This window comes from Ceratotherium simum, chromosome 4, assembly GCF_057802395.1.
Source record: "Ceratotherium simum simum isolate JZ-2026a chromosome 4, ASM5780239v1, whole genome shotgun sequence".
Taxonomy (NCBI): Eukaryota; Metazoa; Chordata; class Mammalia; order Perissodactyla; family Rhinocerotidae; genus Ceratotherium; species Ceratotherium simum.
Window position 1 is genome coordinate 27,644,816 of NC_141903.1, and position 21,102 is coordinate 27,665,917.

At 41.7% G+C, this 21,102-nt stretch overlaps 1 protein-coding gene across 6 annotated transcripts in view; it reads left to right on the top strand.

Moving 5' to 3' along the window:
* The first annotated feature begins 16,771 nt into the window (after nucleotides 1-16,771).
* CSNK1A1 (casein kinase 1 alpha 1) overlaps nucleotides 16,772-21,102 on the top strand; it is a 52,267-nt gene continuing 47,936 nt past the window's right edge. For 2 of the 6 annotated variants that reach the window (XR_001390903.2, XM_014786185.2), the window contains exons 1-2: nucleotides 16,772-17,394; nucleotides 18,015-18,121. Coding sequence is in view for 4 of the 6 variants with exons in the window: in XM_014786185.2 (XP_014641671.1) it covers nucleotides 17,272-17,394; nucleotides 18,015-18,121 (230 nt within the window). In the remaining 2 variants the exon portion in view is untranslated. The remainder of the gene's footprint in view (nucleotides 17,395-18,014; nucleotides 18,122-21,102) is intronic. The other 4 variants (XM_014786186.2, XM_014786187.2, XR_001390904.2 and 1 more) reach the window with 4 other exon arrangements.

The following is a 21,102-nucleotide window of genomic DNA, read 5'->3' on the forward strand; positions in this document are numbered from 1 at the left end:
AAGTTGAGAGCTTTCTTAAAGAACTGTCGGTGGACTAGACTTAGCCGATATGACAGGTCACTAGCATGGGGAAAGCTACAGGGAGACACGTTGCAAATATGTAAGGAAGAACTTCTCTAACAATCAGAGCATTTCAAAAGTGACATCAGTTGCCTGGAGAGAGTGAGCATCTTGTCACTAAAAGTCAGCATTCAAGCAGAGAAGTTTATTGGGGATGCTTCAAAGAAGAGTCATGTGAAAGTTAAGGACTGGTTTATGTGATCTCTAAGTTTCCTTCCAATTCTGAAGGAATTCTGAAGGGAAATTGAGTCCTAGAGTGGTTAAGTGACTTGTCCGAAGTCCCAAAACCAAGTCTGACTTCTAGATCAGACCTCCTGTTTATGGATAAGGGTCTTGTGAGCACTCAGCACCTCAGTTGCTCCTGTAAAGTGTGTGTGTATCTGTGTGTGTGTCTGACGGTGTGTGGAATCATCTGATTTACCTGTTTTACTTTACATTACTAATGTATGCCCTTCTTCCTTGCTTTTATTGAGTATTCTGTGTTTTCAGATACAAGTGTCAAAACCCCTGGGCAATTGCTGTATTATAGGGGTCCCAGAGGTAGCAGGGTCCCCACTCCCCTGGAGAAGTGTTTATTTGGTAATTTGAGGAAAAGGAGACAAGCTGAACAGTGTTTTCGTTTGAAAGTGATGTTTCTTTGATTCTATTTTAGGACTCTGAGTTATCTTGAGTTAAATTTCTCATGCACTGGCACTAATTCCCTGTCTCTCATCCTAGCCACAGCTATACTGATGAGCAGCGATCTAGCTGTCAGCTTCAGAAGAGGCATTCTTTTCTCAGTGCTCTAGGGAGCTACTTGTTTGTTTTCGACTGGAAACTTCTAACAAAGGAATCCAGGGCTGGCCCTGTGGCTTGGTGGTTAAGTGTGTGCGCTGCAATGCTGGTGGCCCGGGTTCGGATCCCGGGTGCCCATGGAGGCACCACTTCTCCGTCCATCCTGAGGCTGAGTCCCACATACAGCAACTAGAAGGATGTGCAGCTATGACATACAACTATCTACTGGGGCTTTGGGGGAAAAAAATAAAATAAATAAAATCTTTAAAAAAAAAAAAAAAAGGAATCCAGTTGCCTTTTTGGACTGATTTCTAGAACATTTACCGAGAAATGGACATCATCTTGCCCCCACTGACAGTAATTCAGGGATAAAAAGTTTCCCTTCACTTCTACCCTCAACAGAGTGAGCAGTTTTTAAACTCATTTTTTGAAAAGAAAGTATATTTGCCTGGTTCGAAATTCAAAAGTATACTGTGAGGGCAACGGCTTATTGATGTTTGGATTCCTCTCAGTGCCTAGCACTTTGCCTTGTATATAGTAGGTGCTGAATAAGTGTTTATTCACTGGGGGGATGAGTGAGTGTGCATCAAGAAGTTGTGGGAGACAGAGAAAGAGGTGGTTTAGGGTGGGGCAGCAGACATTTTGCCTGAGGTGCATGGGCTTAAGGGAACCCAGACAGAGCTCCCAGACCAGTCGTAAGTTTGACCATGACTTTATCCAGATATTTGTACTAAAGCAGCAGTGTCTGACTCTTTTGGGTTGAGTATTACCTAAAGACTATATACTAGCCGGAGTCTTTTGGTTGCAGGCAACAAAAACTGATTCTGGTTAGCCGAAGCAGAAAGAAGAATTTATTGAAAGAGTTTTGGGGAGCTCAAAGAATGAGTGGAGGGGCTGGAGAACCAGGCTAGGAACATAGGCAGGCACACGGGAGGCTGGGTGGCCAGATCCACGGAGCAAATCCTGCCACAGGAAGGATGCTGCTGCTGGACACTGGCAATGCCCTGGGGACTGGGTGCCATAGCTGACCCAGCTGCCATCACTGCCACCAGACACTGAATGCCGCCACTACCAGAATAAATTTTACACATTGCCTGCTTCTCTTGACTCCTATCACCAGAATCGCAGTCGGGGAGGGATTAGCTACTCAGTCATGCTTGGGTCCCCAGCAGTCATCAATCAGGAAAAACTGATACGTTTGGCTTCCATGAGTGAGATGCAGGGCCCTGCTCACACAAGGGCCTGTTTCCCAAACTCATAAAGGCAACGTGGAGGCTGGGCAACCAGGAATATGACAAATGTCCACCATGCAGTCATCTTCTCATAATTTGTAGGCCAAAAACTACAAGAATTAAAGAGTATAATCTGTATAAAACACTTAATACAGCACTTTAGCTGAACTCTCAAAACCCAGAAGAGGTGGCTGTCATACTTATTACTCAACCTTTTAAAACTTTAGCTAGCCAGAGAACTTCTTTACCGCACCAATATTTTCTTCCTAAGCTTCCCCTTTTCTTTCTTGTTGGAATCACTTATAATTGCAGAGTCGAGCAAAGAAAGGTTGAGAAGAAAGAGGTAATTGTGCCAAATGTGTACTTAGTGCAATAGAGGCAGTGCCATGAGCCTAATAAATCCAATTTATTTTTCTGATAAATTAAAAAAAAAAACTGCCTACCTCTTTTAGAGTCTCAGTCTTGGAATCATACCTTTTTTTCATTCAACTTTGTGAAATCTACCACTCTAATTTCTACAGTAATAATAAAAACGGGTACTACTTACTGAGTGCCCAATACACGTCAGAAATTTTTCATGGGTTATTTCTAATCCTGACAATCACCATATATAATAGATATTGTTTGCATTTTATAGATGAAGAAACTGAAGCTTAGGGAGATTAAGTAAACCGTGCGAGATTACATGGCTCCTAGGTGACAAGTTCATAGCCAAATCTATTACTATGCCATACTGTCGCTCACGTGGTTGCTTTCTCCAAAGATGCCCATCATCATTTTTTTTTAATTCTACTAAGTCTGAAAATGTAAGTTTTGCGAATTATTTCTTCCATCTTCTGAGATATTAAGTTGTCAGAAAGACAAGTCAAGAAATTATTGAACACAATGTGCTTAGCAGAATTAAAGTTTCATTAGATAACAGGCAAGTGTAGTAACCTCATTACTAAAGTATAAACATTTTTATAACAAGAGTGTCTGCTTTACTGGGCCATATTATAAGCCAGATACTCTGCTAGTCAGTCCTAAAAGATAAGTATTACCGTCTTCTTTTTACAAATGAGAAACCTGAGATTTAGAAAGATTCAGAAACTTGCCAGGGCCTGGCTGCTAGGAAGTGGCAGCATCCGGACTGCAGCCTCGGCAGGATGACTCCAAAGCCTGCGTTTCTTCCAGTGTGTCATACCCACTCTGGGCTGGTTTTATAATTTGTATTGAGAAATACCACTTAGTATCTCTTCTATTTCTTTCTCTTCCCGGCTTCCAGTGGCTTCCCTCTGGGTTCCTGGCTCTTTGCAGGTAAAATAACCCTTGTAACAACAAAGCTGTTCTCTCTTCCCTTCAGGCTTTCCAGCTCGCTCCTCCCACAGGCAAGGCCACAACCTCCCCACACAGTCTCAGCCCTGAGCTCTGGAACAGTCCTGTTTTTAATCTGTAGAAATATGTGGAGCCTTAGCTTTGAAGCTTAGGAGGTTCCCTCCAAGTCTACCTTGCTGGAACTCCATCACTGAGTCAGTGCTTCTGTTCTAGCAATTGGTTTTTTTGTTTTTTTGTGTGTGTGTGAGGAAGATCAGCCCTGAGCTAACATCCGTGCTAATCCTCCTCTTTTTGCTGAGGAAGACAGGCTCTGAGCTAACATCTATTGCCAATCCTCCTCCTTTTTTTTTCCCGAAAGCCCCAGTAGATAGTTGTATGTTATTGTTGCACATCCTTCTAGTTGCTGTATGTGGGACTCGGCCTCAGCACGGCCGGAGAAGCGGTGCGTTGGTGCGTGCCCAGGATCCGAACCCCGGGCCGCCAGTAGTGGAGTGCACACACTTAACCAGTAAGCCACGGGGCCGACCCTAGCAATTGGTTTTAACCTGTGACCATCACGATTTTGTAGCCCAGTTTTGGGGAACTTGCTTTAATTTTACCATACTCCTTGTATTAGTCAGAACTCCTTTGTTTGGTTCTAGTGCCAGAAATCCAACTCGTGCAGAAACGATAAAGTCCATTAGAAGAAAAGACCATCTTTGCCTGTGTGTCTCTTCAAGAGAGTAAGCCGTGGGGCTGGCCCAGTAGTGTAGCGGTTAAGTTCGCGTGCTCTGCTTTGGTGGCCTGGGGTTAGCCAGTTCGGATCCTGGGCATGGACCTACTCACAGCCCATCAAGCCATGCTGAGGCAGCGTCCCACATAGAAGAGCTACAACTCTGCAACTATGATACACAACTATGTACTGGGGCTTTGGGGAGAAAAAAAGAAAAAAGAAGGAGACTGGCAACAGATGTTAGCGCAGGGCCAATCTTCCTCAAAAAAAAAAAAAAGAAAGAAAAAGAGAAAGAGAGAGAAAGCTCTCCAGTGGACTTTTCCTCCTATCCTATTGACTAGAATAGCATGTCCATACCTAACCATACCTGAAGCAATCACTGACTGGCTTAGATGAATGAAGACCCAACATTGGGCCAGCCCCCTTCTGAAGCATATAGTTATATAGCCTTAACAAAATTGGAGTCTTGTTGGGAAAGAGGAAGGACAAGAGGGGATGCTCTTGGGTAGGCAGCCAACAGTATCTGCTACGGGAGGGGGTGGGCAATTCTACAGGGAAGTTGGGGAGCCAAAAATAAGGTGACTCTTCCTGCTGAGTCTTTAAAGAGAGAATTCTTACCAAATAGATAGGCATGGAAAGTTATGCCAGGTAGAAGGGACTACATGCAAAGGCATAACAATATGCAACCACCTTGTGTTTTTCAGAAACTGCAATCATTTCATTATAACTGGATTGAATGATATACATTGGAGTGTGCAGTGACAGATAAGACTGGAGAGGTAGGCGGGCACCAGATCATGCAAGGCATGTATGCCATGCTAAGGAATTTAAACTTTATCTGTAGGCAATGGAGGAGCCGTTGAGAAATGGGGATAGCATGATATTATTTGAATTTTAGAAAGATCATCTGTCCAGAAAATGGGAAATGGATCCTAGCAGGATATAAGGCTGCAAGCTGGGAGACCAGTTAGAAAGGTGTAGCTTTCAGCCAGGGGAGAGATAATAAGGCCTCAGGTTAAGGCTGTAGTAATAGTGAAGTAGAGGAGGGGAGGGTAAGTGTAAAATGTTGAAGGAATATCTATCGAATTTGATAACCTACAGGATGTAAGAGGATGGGTGGCCTAGACTGACTCTGCGATTTCTGTCTTGGGCAACGAGGTGGGTAGTGGTAGCCTTCACTAAAGAAAAGGCATCCTAGGGCCGGCCCCGTGGCTTGGTGGTTAAGTGAGCGCGCTCCACTGCTGGCGACCCGGGTTCGGATCCCGGGCTCGCACCGACGCGCTGCTTCTCTGGCCATGCTGAGGCCGCGTCCCACATACAGCAACCAGAGGGATGTGCAGCTATGACACACAGCTATCTACTGGGGCTTTGGGGGGAAAAAATAAATAAATAAAATCTTTAAAAAAAAAAAAAAAAAAAAAAAAAGAAAAGGCATCCTAGAGAAGGAACAGGTTTGGGGCAAAGTCTTGGGGGAAAGTAATGAGATCAGTTTGGGACTAATTGACCCCTGTGGGTTATCCAAGTGACAGTGTCCGGTGGGAAGATGGATGTAAAGTTCCAGGACAGGGAAGTTTGGATTGGCAATATAGACTTGGAGGTCACTGGTATACCTATCATACGTGAAGCCATAGAAGTGAACAAGTTCACCTTGGAAAAATAGGAAGGGCATAAAAATACGAGGGCTAAGGACAAAGACCTGGTGAACACAACCAAGGGGCAAGCAGAGAAACGGGAGCTGGCAAAAAAGACTGAGCAGAAGGACTCAGATAGAGCTGAGAGGAGAGCCAGCCTTTTATTAGACTTCCTTATGAACAATTCCCTTCAACTGCTGTGTTTTCATCTGGTCCCCCACACACTAAGTAAAACTACAGTTAATATGTTTATCAATACCCTTTCAAGTATTGCTTGAATTATTGGAATATCTGATTTTTATTCATTGGTTTCTATTTGGAAGTCCCCTCTGTCAGTGCAATGCTTTCCTGGAAACTGCATGAGAAAAAAGTCTAGTGAGAAAAACAAAGTCCCTTTCCTGCAATATGCATTCACTACCCTGGAATACAGCCTCAAGGGCTTGTTGCTGTACATTTAAGGACCTGCAATTGTGTGGGCAAGGGTGTAAGTAATTTGTAAGAGTTTAAGTTGATAAAACCTTTTTGACTCAGAAATTTCATTTCTATTAATTTATCCTATAAAAGTCCACACATGAGTGCACCAAGATACATGCATAAGGTTGTTTATTGTGACTTAAAAAAAAAATCAAGGGGTCCGGCCTGGTGGCGTAGTGGTTAAGTTTGTGCACTCCACTTCAGTGGCCCGGGGTTTGTGGGTTTGGATCCCTGGCGTGGACCTATGCACTGCTCATCTGTGGCGGCATCCCACATACAAAATAGAGGAAGACTGGCACAGATGTTAGCTCAGGGACAATCTTCCTCAAGCAGAAAGAGGAAGATTGGCAACACATGCTAACTCAGGGCCAATCTTCCTCACCAAAAAAAAAAAAAAATCAAAGTGAAAAGCTAGAACTACCCCAAATAACTATCAGCAGGAGCTAAATAAATTCCAGGATGTCCATACAATGGAATACTATGCAGCCAATAAAAAGAACAAAGTTTAGCTATAGATGTGGACATTTAAAGATGTCCAGGTTATAGATATGATATATGGTTAACTGAAAAAAAAGCGGGTTTCAGAGCCATATGCTTAATATGTACATATGCAAATCTATATAATCCATTCAGTCATTCAAAAGATATTACTGAGGCAGGTACTGTGCTGGGGATACATTAGTGAACAGGACAGGAAAAGCTCCTGTCTCATTGAGTGAATGTTCTAGTGAAGGAGGTTATGTCAATATATAAGAGTAAAAATATATATATATATAATTTTAGATACTAGTAAGTGCTGTGAAGGAAAATAACATAGGGTAAAGAGCTGAGGAGTAACTGTGTCTGGTGAGGGGATGTGCATAAGGGGCTATTTTAAACAATCTGGTCAGGAAAAGTGTTTCTAAGAAGAGAACATTTTAGCGGTGACCTGAATAAAGTGAGAGGGTGTATTGGAGTTCTCCAGAGAAAGAGAACCCAGGATGTGTATAGAGAGAGAGAAAGATTTATTTTAAGGAATTAGCTCATGTGATTATGGAAGCTTGGTCAGTCCAAAATTTGCAGGTACGCCAGCAGGCTGGAGACTCAGGGAAGAGTTGCAGTTTGAGTCTAATGGTTGTCTGCTGGGAGAATTGCTTCTTGCTTGGAGGAGGGCAGTCTTTGTTCTAGTAAGGCCTTCAACTGATTGGATGAGACCCACCCATGTTATGGAGGGTATTCTGCTTTACTTAAAGTCCCCCTATTTAAACGTTAATCTCATCCAAAAAACACATTCACAGAAACATCTAGAATAATGTTGGATCAACTATCCAGAAACTATAGCTCAGCCAAGTTGACGCATAAAATTAACCATCACAAGCCCATCCCTTGTCAACTTGGCACCCATAAGCATCTCCTTAAACCATACTTAGTCTCCAAATGAAGACAATCACAAGGTCATACTTCCAACTATCATGATACAACTATCTAGTATACAACTGAAAACACACTAACTCTTTCCCAGAAGAGGGTACAAAGTCCTTGGGTGATGTTTATTCTTCTCCTTGATATCCCGTTAACTGCTCTCTGCCATATGAGGACACAGGAAGTCTGCAACCCAGGAGAGGGCTCTCACCAGAACTCCACCATGCCGGCCCCCGATCTCAGACTTCCAGCCTGCAGAACCGTGAGAAAATAAATCGCTGTCCATTAAGACACCCAGTCTATCTATGGTATTTTGCTATAGCATCCTGAACTGACTAAGACGTGGAGAAAGGAAAGTTTTTTCAACCAGTGATGCTGGAATAACTGGTTATCCATATGGAATATAAACATACATAGACTATATCTTTGTTTTCTTCCCTCTCTTATCCCCTTATGTAACACAAGATGCATTGACTTTATGTCGTAGCATTCAAGTATTGTTAACAAGAAACAATGCAATGCTTGATCCTGTTCAGAAAGCGCCATAGGTTTCCTCAATCTCCTAACACCTGCCTAGCCCCTCAAATGTTATTCTAACTTTCCCGACTCCAGCCCTTTCCTGGGCATTTAACATTTGACCGTTCAGATCCAACTAGGTATTTCTGGCCATGCATGATGCTGGGCTACAGAAACCAGCTAAAACAACAGCAAATGAGCACATCCACAAGATGGCAGCATGGTATCATTATTGAAAACCATGATCCTGCATGGGCTCCTGACCATACCCTTTGGTGGCACATCCTTAAATCTATTGAGTGGATGTCTGTTTTTATATCTTCACTTAATCTTGAAATAAATGAGCAGTTTTTTTCCTACAGTGTTTTACAGTTCTGAGATGGATGGACTGGAGAAATGAAAAAGCAGGTTCTTTGAAGTCAGAAAAATCTCAGTTCAAGCACAAGAAGCACTCCTGACTCATTTAATGCACTTGGGCAAGTTAACTAAGATCTCTGGGCCTCAGTTGCCCTATCTAAAAATTTTAAACAATGAAATTACTTTCCCCATAAAATCTCTCTTTTTTTTTTTTGCTGAGGAAGATTTGCCCTGAGCTAACATCTGTGCCAATCTTCCTCTATTTTGTATATGGGTTGCCACCACAGCATGGCCACCGAGTGGTGTAGGTCCATGCCTGGGAACTGAACCCAGGCCGCTGAAGCTGAGTGCACCAAACTTAACCAGTAGGCCACAGGGCGGCCTCCCTAAAATCTTTTTTATGACTTAAGATAATATAGGTAAGAATAATACTATATGAAATGCTGTATAAACGTTTAAAGTAATTATTACTTGAGCATGGGAAAATCAATCAGGGTAGATGCCATCTGAAAACTCAGTATCTTCAAGTTGATTAGAAGAAAGGTTCTGAGGCCTTTAGAATAGCCTAGAATATTTGATTTCTGTTTCCTGTGACACATCTTAAAAGCCCATGGTGGTCACCTTGTCAAAAGGAATCATTTGTATAAAGAAATCAGTTGTGGTAGTGTCATAGTTGTTACACTTCTCTTTTTTTTTGGTTTTGGACAATAATTGTGAAGCTCCTATTTCAGCTGACAGCCTGTCTTCCTTCACCAGAAAGATCAGAAAGTCACCTCTGGCTTGAATTGCCTAATAATAACACCAGCAGGGTATATTTGTATGAGGTTTATGGCTTACGCAAAGTGCTTTTACATATCCTATTTCAACTAGGGCAGAAGCTATGGTAATCAATGATAGAGTGTGGGGCAAGAAAATATAGGCTAAGAAGGTCAACAGAAATTGAAATTCTAAGCAACAAAAGAAAATATAAAAAATACGTGAGTTTCATATAGGTTAGAGGGAGTTGGAAGGTAAGGAGAGTCTTTTGTCTATCATTTGCCTAGCCTAGAGAACACAGATAAGAAGTAGTCTTAGGAGTTCAGATCAGGGTCAAAGTCCAACAGGAAGTAAGGAAGCTCTGGTAAATCCGGTGGGTAGCTAAGATTTAAATAAGTCAGGTGGCTTTAGAATCTGAAAGGGAGAAATTAACACTGGTAAGGCCCGAGTGAGCAGCATTTTCTGTGATCAGTGTCAGTGCTTCCTGGCATTAGCATGGAGAGTTGAGAGTTAACAGGATGTGCTCTTAGGACCAGCTATCCTCAGGAATGGCAACTCAAGCATCTTCCAAATTTAGTTTCATAAGGAAGAGTAGATTACTGTAGTGAGTAATAATGAGTCATAGGGAGCACAGTCTCTTGCCCTTGCTAATGAACAATGCAGAGGAAGAGAACAGAGGCTAAGAAAGGGACATAGAAATTGCAGAAACTCCAAAACACGAATAAAATTCTTTCAAACAAAAATAGCCAACACAAATATCCCCAAATGCCATGCATGATAGTGCATTTCCAGGAATTAATGGGTTGTGTGATTAAAATAGAAATTTTAAAATATAATTTGATTATCTGAATATTGCCAGGTCACACACACTGGCCAGAATAAGATAATAGGGGTAGATTGGAGACAACAGGGGAAACTCAGGCATTTCATCTTTTATTGGTGCCTTTCAAGTCCTGGCCTTAGTAAGGTTTTCATTGAGTACATGGAATATGATTTGAACTTCCTCCGTCAGGACATATCTCCGGTATTTAAATATTATACTACAGAATGTTCATTGCAGACAAATGCGTTAAAGCCTCAGGCATTATTTCAAACAACTCTGAGAGGGAGGGGTGGGGCTAGTGGAAACACTATTATAAGAGGAATGAAACAAGCTTTGCTTGATTTTCGCTGTTGAATCTCATTCCTTGCCAAGAATGAGACTGTGTTAAAGAGTAGAATCATTTTGAGCTTTCCCTCTATGAGAACCTAAGCAAGGATTTTTTTTAGACTAAAAGGGAGCTACAGAGGTCATTTAAGTGAGACCCCTCCTCCACCTCCAGGGAGAGCTAGTCCTAAAATTAAAACAATTATTGCCTTTCTTAAACATTTTAAAAGAAGATATTTCCCAATCTCTTCTAATTTGGGAGTCGCTTCTAATTCTGACTGTCTATTGCTATGTTTCACTGTTAGAGAATGTGATTTTCCTAACAATTAAGTATTAAGGAGCATGGGTAAAGACCTGCCCATCAGAATTTTATGTATTTTCTGAATTTTAAGAAGCTGTAAAATGAAAAGAGCATGTTAATTTGCTCCTTCTACTTCAAAATATAGGAATCATCTTCAGTAAGTAGCACAATATTTTTAAAGCTAGCAAGAAATTTAGAATCTGACTTCTCTTTTAAAAGATTACAATATTGAAGCCCGGGAAAATATTTAAGGTAGTGTCACAACTAAAATTCAGATTTCCTGACTACTTAGGTCAGGATGCGTTTCCTTAAACCACTTAACCTAGCCCTCAAATACCTAAGTAAAGGGATAATTTGGTTTCTCCTCTCCCACCCCAAACCACTTTTTAAGAATAAAATAAATTTCCACTATTCAAGTATTGTTTCCACAGGCTTTTACTTAAAGCTAGGAAAAATTCCCGGTCTTCTACTACTCTAAATGTAGATGGCAACATTTTACTTACATAGGTGGAAAGGGACACATTCTCATTTAACAAAGCACACTGAAATGCCTAATTCAAGCATTTAAAAGATTTCTGTAGTAAAGTCTGGGTTAATCTCAGTTTTGAAACAGTGACAAATTGAGTTCTTCCCCATCTCTAAAACCTCACACATTTGTTTTTGTGGGAGCACACATTTACTTATGAGGAAATACATGAGCTCATGTAAAATATGGGAGATTTTAACATATATGAGATTACTCTGTTTTTCATACTTGCTTAACTATATTCTTGATTTTGAGGGTCCTTTGACCTCCATTCTCTCTTACAGGAAACTAATTTTCCCCCCTCCTTCAACTAAATCTAAATATCTGTAGAACACAATTGCTTCACTAATGGCCAACAAATGTGTTTTGTTAGCTGCGTCCATAAAAGGGACATTTTCAAGCCTATGAGCACATCCTTGCAAACCACAAACTTGCAAAATTCTTGAGATTTTGAAATGGGTGGGGAAGAGAATAGGCAAGTTGCAAAGAAAAGATCTCTTCTAATTGTTTGTTAGGTTTTACAACAACAGCTGGTCAGAAAAGAAAACCTAACAACCTCTTTTAAGGATAGAATGAAAAGATTAGGATTTAAATTTATTTATTTATTTTTTTTGTGAGGAAGATCAGCCCTGAGCTAACATCCGTGCTAATCCTCCTCTTTTTTTTTGGTAAGGAAGGCCGGCTCTGAGCTAACATCTATTGCCAATCCTCCTCCTTTTTTTCCCCAAAGCCCCAGTAGTTAGTTATATGTCATAGTTGCACATCCTTCTAGTTGCTGTATGTGGTACGCGGCCTCAGCATGGCCGGAGAAGCGGTGTGTCGGTGTGCGGCCAGGATCTGAACCCAGGCCGCCAGTAGTGGAGCGCGTGCACTTAACCGCTAAGCCACGGGGCCGGCCCCTGGATTTAAATTTATAAAGATAAATTTAAGAAATGAGAAGATAGGAGAGCCCATGAATATGGCTTTAATCATCACACACTGTACCAAAACAGAATTCGAAGTTGTTGTTTACGATCAAGGGGTTTTTAGACCAGTAGCATTTCTAGAAATGTATCCTAACCAATTGATTTTGGATGTGAGCAAAGATTTAGCTACAGCTAAATTCATTAAAGCATTGTTTATACTAGCAAAAGTTTTGAAATAACAGGAATACTCAATTGGGACTGGTTAAATGTTGTTCCATCAATATGATACATATTTAATATTACAGACATTAAAAATGATATTTTGGAAGATTATTTAGCTATATGGAAACATATCTCCAACAAATCATTAAGTAAAAAAAACAGGTCTCAAAACTGTGCACTATAACCACTTGTTGCAATTTTTTTTTTTTTTTTTGGTGAGGAAGATTAGCCCTGAGCTAATATCTGTTGCCAATCATCCTCTTTTTGCTGAGGAAGATTGGCCCTGGGCTAACATCCATGGCCACCTTCCTCTGCTTTATACGTGGGACGCCTTCCACAGCATGGCTTGATAAGCAGTGCATAGGTCAGTGCCCGGGATCCAAACCTGCAAACCCTGGGCCGCCCAAGTGGAGCGCTCAAACTTAACCACTATGCCACCAAGCCAGCCCCCACTTGTTGCAAATTTTAAGAAATAAAATTAGGGCCGGCCCCGTGGCTTAGTGGTTAGGTGCGTGCGCTCCGCTGCTGGCAGCCCGGGTTCGAATCCCAGGTGCGCACGGACGCGCTGCTTCTCCGGCCATGCTGAGGCCGTGTCCCACATGCAGCAACTAGAAGGATGTGCAGCTATGACATACAACTATCTACTGGGGCTTTGGGGAAAAAAATAAATAAATAAAAATTAAAAAAAAAAAGAAATAAAATTAAATATGTGTATATACAAATACTGATAGATGTACACACACCCAACATATATATATACACACACATACACAATATGCATAGAAAAAAAGACTGGACATTTATATACAGCAAATGTTAACATTTGGTGATTATTGCTAAGAGATTTTTGTTTTTTTTCTGACATGTAAATTTTTCAAATGAATAATTTGTCACTTTTATAAGGAAAAGAACAGTAAACATTTTATATATATATACGATTATTAAAAGATCATTGGGTAGCATACATATGGAACTTATCAATCTTTAGAATCTTTTTTTTTTTTTTTTTGCTGAGGAAGATTCGCCCTGAGCTAACTAACATCTATGCCAATCTTCCTCTACTTTGTATGCGGGTCACCGCCACAACATGGCCACTGACAAATGGTGTAGGTCTGGCCCCAGGCACCGAACCCAGGCCACCGAGGGGAGCATGCTGAACTTAACCACTGGGCCATCTGGGCTGGCTCAATCTTTAGAATCTTGAAGCCATATGGCTCAAAATCACAAATAAGTTGAAAGGAAGAAATTGAAATAAATTTACGTAAGAAATGTTTGCAGGATGTTTCAAGTGTGTTTAAAGTTGCTCTCATAGATGCAGCAATCCACTTTCACAAAACTTCCTGAACAGTGCAGGGGGAGAGAACAGGAATTGAGACAAGAAAGGGACATAGAAATTGCTGTCACTGTCAAGGATGGGAAAACAGACTGAATGGATTATCACTCTGACCCAACAGGACATTTCTGTGTTCTCAAGTTTTCAATCACTCCGCTAATTCATGCACAAGGCTGTGTGACAGTTAAACAACACCTGAGACGGTGTTTGACATATTCTAAGGCACTCCATTTTCCTGCTTATTTGTACCAAACAACTCTAGAGATGGGCGGGCCACTCTTGTGTTTTTATTTTCCTCTTGACAGCATCCATCTATAATTCCTGTGCTTGTCCTTATCATTTTACTCAAAACACACTCTGGTTACCAGTGACATTTCCTTGGGTACACACTGTGGCTTTAAAGAAATGTTTTCAATTCATCTTGACCTCTCTATGAACACAGAAGTAATCACTGAGGCATGATTGTCCCAATTTGCCTTCTACTCTTTCCTTTTTCTCTTTCTTTTAGTTAGAGGTTGGGGTTCTAGTTCCTTCTTTGCCACTAAGATCTGTATGATCTTGGGCAAGCCACTTTGTCCTAGTAGGGTACAAGTGACATGTGTGAAAGCACTCTGTAAATTGCAAAGCATTAAAAAATATAATTATTGAACTAGATGATCTCTAATTGTCCCTCAAGATCTAAATTACTTATTCTAACCTTTTGGTTATATTTTTAGTGAATTCATCTGATTTACGAGTCAGGAATTGCATTCTGGCACATTTTAGAAGACTCCTTCCATTACACCAAAAGCTGCTACTGATTCAAAAGTACAGAATCATTTATAACTAAAATAGCAGCACCCAAAACAGGTAATCCTTCAATTGCTGAGGCTGAAAGTTACCACAGATGATACATGATTTTAAGGAGACAGCTGAGTCATAGCCAACACCTAAAAACTTCATTTTCTATGGTAAAAAAAAAAAACTTTTGCTCTTCTTAAATCTGACAAATTTAAATCTTAAGACGGAATCAATTGAAATCACACTTGAAAAGGCTATGACCACTCACATGGCATTTTACTGCATTTTGCTGGATATTATCAGTGCTGGAATAGTGACTACAGCAGGCATGAAACAAATGAGGAAACACACCAAAGATATACACAAAATCATAGACTCTCAGAGTTGGAAAGTCTTCTAAAAGTCACTTAGACTAGTGGGTCCCAGGATGTAGGATTTCAAAACCTTATAAAAGTTAAAAAAAAAAAAAAAAAGGAGAGCAGACATAAATCGTCAACTTTTAATTTTGCCAACTAAGGATATTTACAAAACAACAAAACAACTGTCTACCATCAGCACCATTTTATAAAAGGGCACATTAATGACACATAGGTAGGAAGATAAAACCTCAGAGTAAAGTGCAATTTGAAATTAGATAAATGAAAGAAAAAATGCATTCTACTGCTCTCATTTTCTAATATCTCTATGGAAAACATTGTTAGCCTTGTCCCTGCCCATACACCTTTGGGAATCCTTAATCTAGTCCACTTCCTTTAAATGTACACCCCACCCCTTATGGGGAACTCCCCAAGCTGGGGAATTCATTAAATTTTGGAGGGCTGTGATAGAAAATCAGCAGAATAGTAGCTCTCTCTGGAAACTTCAAGATGCTTAAACCAGGCTTTTTTTTTTAAGACCGGAATCTAACAATCTAACAGCAGAGAATTTTAAGTAGGCCAAACATGCTTTAGAGTCACCAAAGGAGACTGTCGAACCCTGCTGATTTGGAAGACAGGCAGCCTGGATTTTGGTAACACCTCGAAACTTCGTGCTAAACCTTAGGGGAAATCTCTTCCTCTCTATTTTCAAATTCAAGACATTTAGACTAGAACTTTATGAATACAAATATTTAAGTCAGAATTAGAGTAACATGGAGGAATTTTAGTTAACATATCTTCCAGGATGAACCCCATTACCAATTACTTGATCAGCTTTTAAAGTTGCAGTTAAGTCTACATTTTTTTCCATTTCCAATTTAACAAAATTACTTTGTTTGGGATAGGTTTTTCTGCTTAAATTTTTTTACAACTCAGGTTTGACTCATGCATTCATCAGTTGATTCATATTACAGACGATACCATCAACCAAGCAGCTTTCTATTGTGATCATCATTATTACCAAGCACAATTTTCCCAGATCAAATTTTGTAAACCAAAATGTGGTCAAGATTTGATTCTTTTATTAATTTTTAGTAAAAAAATCTTGCTGTGTGAAGTTTTAAACGCCGTGAATTTTATTTTGTATAGTTATTTCTACCCTGTGTATTTTGGGTCAACGCCACCAAGATATGATTTTTCTGGGGTTTTGGGGTGGGGGGGCGGATAACAACTTTCATTATGTGCAGTTTTTTCAAGGTTGTAAATTTTATGTTGACCATATCTGCCACTAAAATTATGACTCAGTTATTGCGTTTTTTCCTCGGGGATCAAATGTATCAGTGGAGAAACAACACAAAGATATAGGGCAGCAGGGTAATTCCTCCTTTCTCTCTTTTCCCCTCCCGTAAAAAAAGGGTCTCCAACAGTCCGTAAAGCGCAGGATTATAAATTATTAAGACTAATCAGCTAGACTCTGCTAAAACAAGGAGCCTTGAACAAACTCAGCCCGCCCAGGGCTGCTTTTCTCTTCCTCTCCACCAGAGGCGACAGCCTCCTTCAAAACAGAAACTCGGCTGGAATAGGCCGGTCCGGGGGAGTGGCCCTAGGAAAGATCACAGGTTAAAAACAGCCTCAAACAAAGAGCAAAGGTCAACAGTCAACTCCCAAAGAGACCTGAAGCTTCCATCTTCCACGAAAAAGGAAGGTGATTCCTCCCTAACATGCTCTTGAGGCCTGGGGCCCCGCGGCCTGCCAGACACCGGGCGGCTCCGAGGTGACTAACCAACAGGTAACAAGATTGGACCAGCCAACGACCGGAAGTAGAAGTAAGCCCCGGGGCGGGGGTGAGGAGAAGCCATGACACGCCTGCGCAGTCAGCAGGGTTGCAGTACGCATGAGCAGTTGGGCGGGACGACGGGACGCTCGGAGCGTGGGCCGAGACTCTCACGGATCCGGTTCCGCCCTCCCTCTCGCGGCCGTCCCTCCGGGGCGAGCGCCCGAGATCCCTTTCCCAGAGTGCTCTGCGCCGTGAAGAAGCGGCTCCCGGGGACTGGGGGCATTTTGTGTTGGCTGGAGCCGGAGTAACAAGATGGCGTCGTCGGCGGAGTGACAAGGGTCCCCCCGGGCGGGAGCCGGTGGCAGTGGGATCGTCGCCCTAACACACCGCGCTCCTCTTCCAGCCCGCGACGGCGCCGCGGAAGCGAGGCAGCGTCGGCCGGCCAGAAACAAGTGGCGCGGCCTGGTAACCGCGAGAACCTCCTCAGAAACTGCGGCCTGGTCAAAGAAACCTGACTGAGGGCGGTGATCGGGCTCCCCTTGGCCGACTCTGGGCCCTGTAAAGCCGAGAGAGCCGACGTTTTCCGTTTCCTGCCGCCCTCCTCCGCAGCCTTGCTCGGTGGACGAGCCCCAGAGGCCTCCGTCCTCCCCTCAGAGGTGTCGGGGCTTGGCCCCAGCCTCCGTCTTCGTCTTTCAGGATGGCGAGCAGCACCGGCTCCAAGGCCGAATTCATTGTTGGAGGGAAATATAAACTGGTCCGGAAGATCGGGTCCGGCTCCTTCGGGGACATTTATCTGGCGATCAACATCACCAACGGCGAGGTAATCACCTGGGGTGGGGTTCACGACAGCGCTGCGCCCGTCCTCACCCCCTTCCCAACCCCCAAGCCGCTGGGGCCTTTTCCCCCCCGCACGCACGCACTGGGGAGTCCATTGGGAGCCAGGTTTCCTGGCTTTGGAACCTCCCCCGCTCTCTTTCCCTAAAAGGGAAAGAACCCGATGGAAGGGTTGGGTGAGCTAGGAAGTTTCCCAGCTTGTTAAAAATGTACCTTAGTCGAACTTTTTTACATCTCCGTTTAAGGTGAGAACGGCAAAATCTGTGATTCCCATGCCGTTCTCTCTCTCTATTTAATCCTGCTGGGGTTCTCGTTCCAATTAGGACAATTTCCGATCTCTTGGTTCCTTCATAACCTCTCATTACGTTTTCTGGGGGAATCGTTTTCCTGCACTTTAGAGGACGAGCGGATTTCGTCACTACCCCCTGAAGAGGCGTTTGAGGCTAGTTGCCTCGTTTTATAATTACAAAGAGAGCTTCTCTTCCCAGCCTCTCACTTCCACCTTCTGGTCGCGAGTCGGAGCTTTGCTAATGTCTCCCCTCCTTTTCCCAAGTGACATTGAATCCATAGGGATGTTGATGCCATCACCCTCTCTTTCCCCTGCAGGAAGTGGCAGTGAAGCTAGAATCTCAGAAGGCCAGGCATCCCCAGTTGCTGTACGAGAGCAAACTCTATAAGATTCTTCAAGGTGGGGTTGGCATCCCGCACATACGGTAAGAACCCATAAGCACAGGCGATTCTCCGAGGGAAAGTACGGAATGGGGGAAGTGGGCAGAGGCAGGTAATAGGCCCAGCTGAATCCGGGTCTTGGTATTGGTGTTATCTGCGTTTCCTATAGCCGGTTGGTTTCCGTGATCTGTAAGTCACCAAAATCACTGAGTAAATTTTAGTTTGCCACCTTAAGTGTAGAATTTCAGTGTGTTAACACTGTGCTCCACTTGGCTTCCGACATTCTTCCCGAGGCTTTCATTTGCAGTTAAGTGTGCGGGTCTTCTCTGATCCCCAGCGGAAGGGTTGCTGCTGCTTTCTTTACGTCGGCACCTCTGGTGTTTTTAGGTCTGTCCAGTGAAATGGATTTGAAGGTGCCGAAGTGACCGGGCTCGGCCAGTTCGGGTTGCTATTGGAGCTGGCTTGGGAAATGGCTGCTCTTTTGTTGTGTTTTTGTTCCAACATGTCTTCCTCCTCCGCTTAGAAAATGGCGGAACGACGTGACTCAACCGCATATTCCTGCCCTTTCCTCTGCCTGGGTTCACAAGTTATGCTTCCTTGATTCCTCCTTTAGCAGTCCTGAGTGGATTAACCTTTGAAAAGCCAAGAATAAAGCTGCAGGCGGCGGTGGGGTTCAAGAAGGGAGATGGCATTATGACAGACTGTTTGTGATCTCCGAAGCGGATGCGACGTGAAATTGTTAAATTATACTATGTAAAATCCTTCATAGTCCTTTTAAGGGTGTTAATTACTCTTTCACGAATGGTGATGTTTGCTGCATTTAAGTCTGCGTACTAAATTTTTAAGGATAATGACAGAGGCACTTAGCACTGTGTTGAAATTTACTCAAATCAGTTGTATTCCGAGAAAGCTTAATCAGGTAACCACAGTTTGATAAGTAACTTTAACCTGTTGAGTTGCTTGGTCAGTAACTCATCACATCAGGGAAATTGTGGCCTTTTCTTCAGGTAGGATATTATTGAAGGCAAATAGTAAGAATGATCAGGGTAAAAGATGACCAGATAAAGACATTGGATTCTTTTAAGTGGTTGACTTGAAAGGGTTTTAGAGTATTTTGACTTGTAGATTAAAGAGCCTCTTCCTAGACTAGAGACTAAAATAGAGTTTAAAACCCAGCCATTTGCCAAAAATTACTCAATTGTAAAAAGATCCAGAAATAGTTGAGAATTAAGTGGAATGGTATTGGCTGTAGCCTCTTTTTCTATTATAGTTTCTATTTTCACGTCTTGATTTAAGGATTGCATTACCTACATTAATTCTGATGTGGAAACAAACCAAGTAACATTATCCTTTAAAAAATCTCCAATGCTGATAGACATTTTTAATGGATAAATTGAATGATAAAATGTTCTATTGGTTGGAAATGATAAAGTAAATTATTTGAAAGAAAATTCCAAGTTTATCTTATGAGCTAAAGATTAGTGTGAAATCTGAGGTGATCCAGATTTGAGATTTTAAATGATACCGTCCCTAAAAAAAAACCCTGATGTGTGGGAAAATGTTATTGTGGAAGAATGAAAATCTTGATTAAAATATCTAGTTTTTTCCTATTCAAAATAAAAAATATCAGTTGGACTAGCCTAAAAATTTAAAACTCCTTCCCTTTTGCGTTTAATCCTGTCTCTCCACCCCAGGCCCCCACTGATTTGCTTTGCATCACTGTAGTTTTTCCTAGAATTTTATGTAAATACAGTCATACAGTATGAGGTCATTTGTGTCTGGCTTCTCTCACTTAGCATAATGCTTTTGAGATTCATCTATGTTGGGAGGTTTTACAAATTTCACAAATGAGGTTGAATTTAATGTATTTGAAATCGTTTTCAAAAAAGGTTAGGCATCTGGCATTTTCAGTGGTAAACTCAAATATATGTCCTTTTATCTCGTTGCTTTTATCAGTGTACAGCACTGATACAGACCAACAAGGGCAATAGTTAATATACTGAGTAAGCACATGAATAAATGAAATTAACCTGTGAGCAAAATAATAGGCATCTATTATAAGATGTTGAATGCAGAGAGAGTTGTGGTAGTGATACACACTCTGTGGGTAGAGCTAAAGTGAGATTTACCTGGCTTTAAAGTTAAGGCTTCCTGGGAGAGGAGATGGGATTTCAGGATCTGACTCTAAGGAAGAAAGCTTGGTGAACTGGTGGGGGAGGGTATCCAAGAATAGAGTGGCTTCTGGGAGTAGTCTTTAAGGCAAAATGTAGTAATTGGATGAGAGTGGGGAAAGAGTAAATTTGTTTTAGGAGTGGTAGAGTCTGGTACTTAGAAACAAAAGTAGTTCATTGAAGTTCATTGGTTTTAAGGTAAAGTGTGAGAGAACGGTTTTTCCACTGAAGCAGAAAGGATAAGAAAGATTTATATAAGCATTCTTTATTTGGGCGGCAATATCTTCCCATCCCCTCAGATTGTTCCCCACTATTTCCACATCACCTATATATATAGTATACATTCAATAAATATTTACTTGGTAAATATTGAATTAAATTGACTGTTTAGTTAGGTTAAATAAGGCAGTCTTTGTGTTATCCATTGTTTTAGAAGTGTTGGCACTAATTTTAAAAATTTAGATTTTGTCGCATTTACACTTCACTTGTCTCTCTCCCTCCTCCCCCCACACAACCCCATTTTCTTAAAGTTACTTTGGGATATCCTAAAACAAGGTCTGAAGATTACCTGGCCTACTTAGCAGACCTTCCTAATCAGGTCCTTGCTATGTAAATATGTAAGGACCTTACTAAGGGATCTGTTGTTGCGCAGAAGGATAGCATCCACTGTAAAGACCAAGAATGAGAGGATGACATTCAGTCTTTTGATGTTTTTAAGAGACTAAAATCCTTGGACCTTGTGAATTGACCTCTGGGAGTTCATTTAAAATTACTGTATTTCTGTTACCACCTTCCCTTTCTTTGTGCCACTTGGAATTAACGTGTTCTCTAAAGAAGCAATTATGATATAATGA